This window comes from Melanostigma gelatinosum (assembly GCF_949748355.1).
Source record: "Melanostigma gelatinosum genome assembly, chromosome: 13".
In the NCBI taxonomy this organism is placed as follows: Eukaryota; Metazoa; Chordata; class Actinopteri; order Perciformes; family Zoarcidae; genus Melanostigma; species Melanostigma gelatinosum.
In genome coordinates this window covers 6,355,769-6,365,497 of record NC_136646.1, presented here as the reverse complement: position 1 = coordinate 6,365,497, position 9,729 = coordinate 6,355,769, and the positions used below count along the sequence as shown (strand labels likewise).

Sequence of the window (9,729 nt, the reverse complement as noted above, 5' to 3'; positions counted from 1 at the left end):
CAATATTGTGTCTGCCCATAGAGTAGGTGATGAGATAGTATGTTGGATAACTACACAATCATTACCTGATCATGCCACAAGATGAATAGTCAGGGGGTCACCAATGTGGTTCATCATCTGTAGACCTTGAATATCTGTAATAAAGTTCATAATCATTTTATAAGTTTTTGAGACATTCTAAGTCACAATGAAGACATGCTTTATGAAAAGATGGGTGATCCGTTTGTAGGATTCACTCACTGGGCACCAAGAATATCTGGACAAAATTCCGTAGAGTTCATTCAATATTTGTTGATCTATTTCAGTAAATAGTTAACTGACCATCCCAGCACCATTACCATCCCTATAGCTAAAATGTGTTTAATGTCTATGCTTTTCTAATATCCCTAATATGAGCACTTGTAGCTTTTAGCTTAAACATTCAGAAAATGGGATTGGAAAAAACTTGTTTCACATAATTGTTTGCCTGAATCCCAAAGTTCTTGCTACCTAAATGTATTGTTGTCTCATTAATGATACCCAATAATCTTCACAGCAACTTTATAAATGGGTACTTGTGTTACTACCGCTCTTATCAAAAGAAACATCTCTCAAGTTGTAAAAGCAGTCTTTATAATCTGTGGCCACACCCCTTTACACAATCTCCTTAAACAGCTACCATCTCCTCTCCCCAACTATAACTGTTGTACAGCTGCAGAGAAATGGTCTCTCAAACTATTTCCAAGATCTTCAAATGCCTTCTGGTTCTTGTAGTTGTTGCCTCGTTGATAGGTAACTGTGTCCTGATATGGCTCAACACCGAACGCACTCCAAAGTGCCCTGCTCAACCGGCAAACACAGTCCAACCTGCGGTGCACAATGAGCGCAGCAACGTCTTCGCTGACCTCTCTGTGGAAGAGTTCCTACAGGTGCATGACTACATGTCCAAGATCCCGGGGATGAACATCTCAACTGATCCATCTACACCTCCTTCAGCTGACTACCTCTATATGATCGATCTCTCCCTGCCAAATAAACAGGATATTTTGCACTACCTGGATACCAACGGGCTTAAACCAGCAAGAGAGGCAACCGCAGTGGTTTTTCATGGCACGAATAACAACATAAAGGAATATGTAGTGGGCCCTCTGCCCAACCCGTCCTACCACCGCGATGTCACCTTTGAGAGATATAAAAGGGAGATCCCTTTGACTGCACGTCCAGTACATTTTGGGGAAGAGGTTCTTATAGAAATGTTTCTGCAAGATGTACTTAAACCAGTCAATACGCTGCTGAAGGACAGTTTCGGTTTGGAGGCATCTGATTACACTGCTTACTACGACGGCATGCCCAGAGGAGTCAAGTCAGGGGACAGAGAGACCTGGATTTCACTGTATCGAAATGAGGAGGGCTACTACATTCACCCTGTGGGCTTTGAGATGTTATTCAACCACCAAAGCACCAAATATTTGTCCTGGCGTGTGATGAAAGTGCTTTATAATGGTCAGTACTTTGACAGTATAATGGAACTGAAGCATCAATACGAGGCAGGAACTGTGAAGAAAATCATCTACAAACCTGTGCCTAATTACGCCTCACTCAAACCGAGACAGAAACCCACAGGAATTGGGCCCCAGCAGTTTCATGTACAAGGCAAGCGATTCAGTGTGAAGAACAACCACATTGTATACCTTGACTGGAGCTTTGCCTTTGGTCTGAGCCCGCTTAGAGGCATGAGAGCTTTTGATGTTCGTTTCAGAGGAGAGAGGATCATCTATGAGTTAAGTGTTCAAGACGCCATGTCAGTCTACGGGTCAGTCACCCCAAATCTCATGCTCACTAAATACCTTGACGGCAGCTTGGGCATTGGTAAATGTGCTTATGAGCTGGTGAGGGGGGTCGACTGCCCTTATTCAGCCACTTACATAGACACTTTCCATTTCCTGGACACTGGTGTTCCACGCCGACTCATAAACTCGATATGTGTCTTTGAGCATGACATGGGCCAACCTCTACGGAGGCACTTCTCAGAGATTGTCTTCAACAGTTACGGAGGACTAGCAAACACCGCCTTAGTGTTCAGGACAATCACAGCTATAGGAAACTATGACTACATGTGGGATTTCATCTTCTACCAGAGTGGCTCAGTAGAGGCCAAGGTGCACGCAACCGGCTACATCGCCTCTTCCTTTGCATTGAAGGACAATTTTCCATTCGGTCATCAAGTGGCAGAAAATGTCACTGGAAATGTCCACACTCATTTTATCAACTTCAAAGTGGATGTTGACGTTTTAGGTGGGTGTAGCAGGAATCTCCAGGACCTTGAGCCTGTCAGAATATCATTTTTTATGTAAATAAATAAAACTATAACTCAGCATAACAGCAGAAATTAAAGTGAAAGTCAATCATGTCCCCTCTCCAGGAGTGAAGAATGTATTCCAGACGAAAGACATGGAGTTTGTGAATGTTTCGCTGCCCTGGATACCTGGACGCCATGCCATGATCCCTACGGTGGTGGAGAAACAGCTCCACACAGAGCAGGTGAGAGCTGCACTTTGCTATTCAACATTGTAACAGTGACAGTTAGAGATGCAGAGCTGCAAGCTCAGGTACAGTCTTAATGCAAATGTGATTTGAAACATGTTGTATTTGTTTTTATCTGAAAAATGTCTTCACCGGTATAAAAGTATAAAAATCTGAATTTAAAGAACTGAATTGTTACACTTGCTCATCAAAATGTTTGAATACTTCTTAAGTTGAGGTGGCCAGAGGCTGAGATTTATCTGCTGAGCTAGTGGTTTGTAGAAACAACAGTGACTTGCATTGTAATATCCATGTTTGTTATGTTGTGTTGTTGAACATTGAGAAATATATCAACATATACTGAACATGGATGGATGGTCAGGATTAAAAAGTTTCCACAAATTCACAAATACTGGTATATGGTAAAACAATATACAAGCCTTTATTGAAGATACAGATTCAGCAATCAGCAGCTGATGTATCTGGGAAGCCAGCTATGACGACAGATGACAGCACTCTACAGCAGGATCATTTTAGAAGCGACAAGGACTGTGGTGTGTACAAGGGGGAAATGTGAAAAATATGAAGAATATAATAAAAGTTTTGGAGAGAAATAAATAGTCAGTGGGCAGTAGCATGAAAGACATGTCAAGTAGTACATGAGAATCAGGTTAAATGTTGCAATGAATGATCCACACTACACTCTGATAATAAAGAAGATGCTGAAATGATCACAAAAAGTCTAAATGATAGACTCTCATCCTCTGATTCCCTGCCCGCCCCTTTCTCTGTGACCCCTCGTTTGTCTCAAACATTACAAAACTTAAGAAAAACGTGAGTTTTACAATAAAATTATTTAAAAACAATACTATATTATTACACGATGATCATGCTTGTTGCTTGTGCTGTTAAATGTAGCGTTCAAGTGTATAAACCAAAGATCATCATTTCTGTGGTAATTAAATCATTTGGATTAGATCAGGTGACTTGTGTTGCAGAATGCTAATTCTGTCCAAGCTGCAGTGGGCAGTACCTGCTCTTCCTTTCTCATCTCGATCCCCTCAATGGTGGGTACGGCCATGAATGTGTGTCTCATGTTTGGCTTCACACAGGAGGCCGCTCTGCGTCATGACACCAAGACTCCTCGCTACCTCCACATCGCCAGCAACAAGACCAACCGCTGGGGTCACCAGCGCTCCTACAGGCTGCAGGTCTTCAGCTTCGCCGGGGACCACCTCCCAGAGAGCCAGCCCGAGGAGAGGGCCATGTCCTGGGCCAGGTGAGAAGCCAGACCTGAGGCCACAGCAGCTTCAACATATATCTCAGACTGGAATTGATTCATCCTCACTTGATACACTCCACCGTTTGTCTTCTGTGTCTAAACAGTGTCTCCTCATCATCCTCTCGTTTCTTCCCTCTCCCTGGAATATCACTTGACTTTACTTCCCCAGGTATAAAGTCGCCATCACTAAACACAAAGACTTGGAGCAGAGCTCCGGCAGTCTGTACAATCAGCATGACATGTGGACTCCAGCTGTTGACTTTAGCAAGTACATTGAAGACAATGAAAGCATTGAAAACCAGGTATGTGTCTGGGGCTGGGTCAAAATATCAACATCTCATGAAGTGTTACGTATCATGTACACCCCTCACTCCTCCTTATTTCTTCATTTTCCCCAGGACCTGGTTGCCTGGGTGACCACCGGCTTCCTCCACATCCCTCACTCCGAGGACATCCCCAACACGGTGACCGTGGGCAACGGGGGCGGGGTCCTGCTGCGGCCCCACAACTACTTTGACGAGGACCCGTCCATCCACTCTGCTGATGGGGTGTACATGGCCCCGGGCAGTGAGGACAGCTGTGACAACAATAGGATGGCCTGCCTTGCTCAAGAGACCTGCAGCCCCGTCCTTGAACCCTTCACCTACCACGGCTTTGATTGAAATATTTTTGTGCCTGTCTCTTTATAAATTAATTTTGTTGATAGAAAATAACAATAATTTAATTTTGATGAAAACATTTATTGTTATATTTCATTACAGATATATATGATGATGATGATGAAGATGATGATGATGATGATGATGATGATGATGGTGATGATGATGGTGGTGATGATGATGATGGTGATGGTGATGATGATGGTGATGATGATGAATATATTTGTGTGGCTCCAGATGACGATGTGAGTCTGTCAATTTGTCCAACACCTTGGTGCTTGGTTTCACACAGGACACAAACAGCAGTCACCTGGGTGAAAGTCCTGTGTTTGTTTGACATCTTTAATATACTTTTCCAGGTTGTCCTTCCAGTGAAGAAACAAGATGCCCCACTACCTTCACCTGATACCCTTTTTTTAGTCCGCCAGTGCAAATAGCAATGGTGTTGTGCTCAGCTGGGCTAGTATTGTTCTCATCATGTGGTCCATGCTTTAAGACCACGAGCACCAGAGTCTGCTTCCGGACTGAGATCTTCATCTCTGCTTAACCTCTTCTACTCTGATGCCTGCATCCTCAGCTGACAATATTGACTTTCAGGGGCTGTGGCAGGCTCAGATTTAGAGAACGCACTGGTATCATTTGAAATTAGGAAACCAAAGGCATCCGTTGGTAACAACCATGTCATGCTATCTTGTTAGGAAGAGGGCTAAATAATGCTTGGATGTCAGGCTAAATGTTGGCGAGGGAAAAACTGGCAAAGCCATATTTGCAAAAGTCCCTTGACCTCCAACCTCAAAAATATCTAAATGAAATATATCATATTGTATCATATCATATCATATATCATATTATATTATATCATATTATATTATATCATATATTATATTATATCATAGTATATATATTATATCATATCATATAATATTATATTATATTGTATCATATCATATTATATCATATCATATTATATTATATCACAGTATATATATTATATTACATAATATCATATCATATTATATTATATATAATATTATATCATATCATATTATATCATATTATATTATATTATATTATAGACAGGCCCAATTCATGCTAGTCCCATGCAGTTTGGGGGCAAAAATCATGTCTATTTTAAAATGGGGTAGTTGAATCTTTCTGCATACTGGGAATTGCATAAATTGGTTGTGACTAGAAAGCTGAGACCCTTGTTGATCTGTTGAGCCAAATTGCATTAGTGTGTGTTGATGTTGCCCAGAGTAGCTATTTCACAAAATGAGACCATTTTTTAAAACTTGACATCACTGTATAAAATTACCTGTTGTGTGTATAGTTGGATTCTCCATGGGAGCTCTGCTCTCCTTTGTTTTTCTCATCCTGTCACTGCCTGTCTCCAGCAAGTGAAGGTCTCAGTGGAAAATGAAAGCTTGAGCAGAAACATTTCACTCAACAGCTGACGGAAAAAAAGACTTACTACATCACCGAAGCACACGCTGAAACAATCACTGAACCTTACAAGCACTCACATCCCCTCCTGGATCCCATTCAAGTCTGTAGAGGGGGAGCGGGGTAGGTGAGAGGGTGTGTGTTACATCGTCTGTGTGTGTGTGTGTGTGTGTGTCTTGAACTTCTATTTTGTTAGTGTACAATGCGTTACGTAGCCTTAAGTGTCCTCAAAGCAACACTGAGCAACACTAGCATTTAAAAGTAAAAATGATTAAAAATGATTTAATTCCACAAAATCTTGTGAGAATGAAAAAAAAACACGTGTGTGTGCGTGTGTGTGTATGTTTGCAAGGACCAAATGAAGAAAACCTCCAAGCCCTTTCTTTGACAAATAATCTCTTTGTTTATTTTAAGTGGAAACAAGAAGAACAACGTTCCTCAGAATGTCGCACTGTAAAGAAAGTATATACAAAATGAATAGGATATCAGATGTCCAGCAGTCACAGCCTCAGGCCACATCAGAGGGTGACCCTGCTTTGGACTAGATGGTCATATTTGTCAGTGCACACGTTCACACACAGACTGTACAGCAGAGGAGTCTGGTCCACAGAGGCAAAAGGTTTCTCCTCTATTTCTGAGAGGCAAGATGGAGATCAGCGAACCAGTCCAGTTGCAGTTTACATCAACGGTGCCCGTCCAATGTGATATTTTATATATCAGGCATTTGTGTGACTTTGTCATAATTAGCATATCAATCTTGAGTTGTGGCTACAGTGACTTTGACCTTTGACCGCCGAATTATAATCAGTTCATCTTTGAGTCAAAGTGGAGGTTTGTGCCAATTGAAGAAATTCTCTGAGGCATTCCTGAGAATGGGACAGACATAAGGTCACAGTGATGTGGACCTCCAACATTTGATCAGGTCATCCTTGAAGTGGATGTTTGTTCCAAATTTAAAGAAATTCCCTCAAAGCGTTGCTGAGAATAGTCCGGATGTCCGTACATACGTACCAGCGGACAACCCTGCTGTTGCCAGCGCAGAGGAATTAGAGGAATTAGAGGAATTAGTGGAAATAAACCATTTCCAAATCTCAGAATCATTATCATTCTTTTTAATCAAAACGCTGATTAAAATGCTCAACAGCAACACCTGCAGGGAAGCCAAGAAAGTCTTTGATTGTTGTTTTTAAGAAACCTTGGAAGCATTGTTTTACTTCATTGCTGACCATAAGAAGGTATGTGGCCAACTAATGTAAAATAACATGACATAGTTGGCTTCCCTCCTGTCCTCTCCAATTTTTGGAGTCACCAGACGCCACTGCTGTACAGTGTCAGTTACAATGTTTATGTCACAGTTTATACATCACAGTGGTTTGTAGTATGAGACACAGATAGAAAAAATAAGAATGGCTTTGCTCCCAGGGCCATCTGGGTGCATTCTGACTCCATGTTCAAAATGAGTCAAAATGTGATTGCAAGCATCACTGAAATGAGGTTATAGCATCTTTGCTTGCACAATCTTAAACCATAGATCACATTTCTCCTGATGTCACCTTATGGTTTTAAGATAAAATTGCAATTAATCCCATGTAAGAATTATCACTGACAGAGAGTGGATAAGTGTCTGCAAAACACGTATTCCTGATTACCTGTTTGTTTGTTTTCGAATGCCAAATGTCCCTCTTCTACTCTATCTCAGTATGGATTGTTAACTTTGGTGATAAGACTCTACAGCCATGCTAGTGGCTCCGTGAAGCTCAGTGGTTCAGTATGCAAACTTGCACACATTGACAATGCTAACATGCTAACACTAAGCAGGAATAATGTTTACTATGTTCGCTATCTTGAGCAAGTTATATGCAAACATTTGTGAATAAGCACTTAACACAAGGTGCAGCTGAGGCTAATAGATATGCCATCAGTTATGCAGGTATTTGGTCATAAACCAAAGAGGAAACGTCACACAGCACAATGTTTCTTCCTCTGGGGACATGAATCTCTGAACCAAAACTTTGTGGCAACGTCAGACAGACTAATATTGCCAGCCGCAAGTATTTGACAAAATACAATTTTGATCTGGTGATGGCGCAAGATGGAAAGTCAGAGGATCATCATTGTTACCCATACAAAATGTTGCATCAATCCGTCTAAAATGTTCAGATATTCAGTCTGGACCCAAGAGGCACATTGACCGACTGACTGATATTACCATCCCTAGAGCTCATTAATCTACTCATTATTATGTTTCCAGAATTATATCTCCAATTATATTTACTACATATTGAACAGTGGCTGCATATTATTAGCTGACAACTTTACAGCATAGATGGGATACATTTTATTTAGTTTCATTGAAGGATAGGTCAGGGGATCATTTATATTCTTCTTATTGCCAACAAATCCCAGATCAATGCCAACAGTGAAGTGATCCTCCTGAAAACATGTTGTGTCTGCATAGAGTCTGATATATCTTCTTCCTCTGTCCCACAGAGCTCCATTTATTAAAAACACTGAGCATTATCTTCATTAGCATGAACACGCACACTGTAGTTCATTTTGACTCAATCACACATACACTGTGTTGCTGCCACAAATACTCATTGGAGCACAAATGTGAATTAATGCACCAACAACAATAGTCCCCAACAAAGGCATCACTTGCTCCTGTTTGACACTACAGCAAACAGCTGTTTTAGGAAATGTAACAAAAGTGTTATGTTTAGAGTAGGAACCGATGGGCTTGAAGTTGAGGATCTGGAGAACGTATTGAGAGACAGACTTCAAATGGAATTTGCTGACAATGAGACAAATATGAAATAATAGCATGAATGAGGGTGATTCTTCAGTGATCCTAGTTGAAAAGCGATATTGATCGCAGGTAAGCTGAGGGTATATTGACGGTCAAACAATTCATTTTCTTTCTTGATAGCAATGAGTAGAAAAGATTGATCCCAATCTCTTTTTGTTACGTACGGAGCTGGATTCAGGAAGTGGTTAGCCTAGCTTAGCATACAGTAAAGGCTGGAAGTAGAATGAAAGAGCTTGTCTGCCTGGCTCTATCCAGAGTTAAGAATACACTGACCAGCTCTGATTAAGACAGTGTAGCTTGTTTGATGAACAGATAAATAAACATAAATGATAAAATTACAGCTTGTGGTTTTATGGGAGTTACACGCTGTTCTGTTTTCATGAAAAACAAGATAAATTTCGTAGCTGTGGGACTACAAAAGGATTGTCTTATCTTACCGCAATCATCTAGTGTGGGGTGTCAGATATGGTCTGTGTGGTAACTTGGCAAGCTCAGAGTGAAAACAAACTCTGGAAAGCTGTGCCTGGCAGTTTATTCAAGAAGAAATTGTCCCGGCATGTAAAGTCCCCCAAGAACCAACTGAGGTTTTTACATTCTGTTTGTGTACATCATAAACTATCGAGATACAGCGTGTTAGATAACACGTGTTAAAGGTGTTGGTAGTTCATTTTAGACAGAGCCAGGCTAACTGCTTTATGCTAAGCTAGGCTAACCAAGTCCTGACTCCAGCTCTGTACTTAATGCACAAATATGAGAGTGGTATTGATCTTCTCGACGCACTTTCAGGAACAAACATTTTCCAAAATATTGAAAAATTCCTTCACGCAATTTCCTGCCCATCGCACAAAAAGCACAAATAATGTGCCGCCCCAAAATGTGACACATGTTAACATTGACACAAGTTTCTTGATAGATCGGTAAATGAACCCACGCATATCTCTGAGTTGATGAGGGCTAACACCGAGCAGTGCACAACTAATCAGACCGAATCCTCAAACTTCATGACTCCTTCAAAGCCGTGGTAGGTGAAGGGT

At 41.1% G+C, this 9,729-nt stretch overlaps 1 protein-coding gene across 1 annotated transcript; it reads left to right on the top strand.

Moving 5' to 3' along the window:
- Window positions 1-701: 701 nt before the first annotated feature.
- On the top strand, window positions 702-4,446 carry LOC306787348 (primary amine oxidase, liver isozyme-like; the record flags this gene model as incomplete). Its single annotated transcript, XM_079282464.1, has 5 exons — window positions 702-2,274; window positions 2,402-2,520; window positions 3,615-3,781; window positions 3,954-4,086; window positions 4,183-4,446. The coding sequence occupies 5 exons, from the start codon at window positions 702-704 to the stop codon at window positions 4,444-4,446; spliced, it is 2,256 nt and encodes a 751-aa protein (XP_079138590.1).
- Between the last annotated feature and the right edge of the window lie 5,283 nt (window positions 4,447-9,729).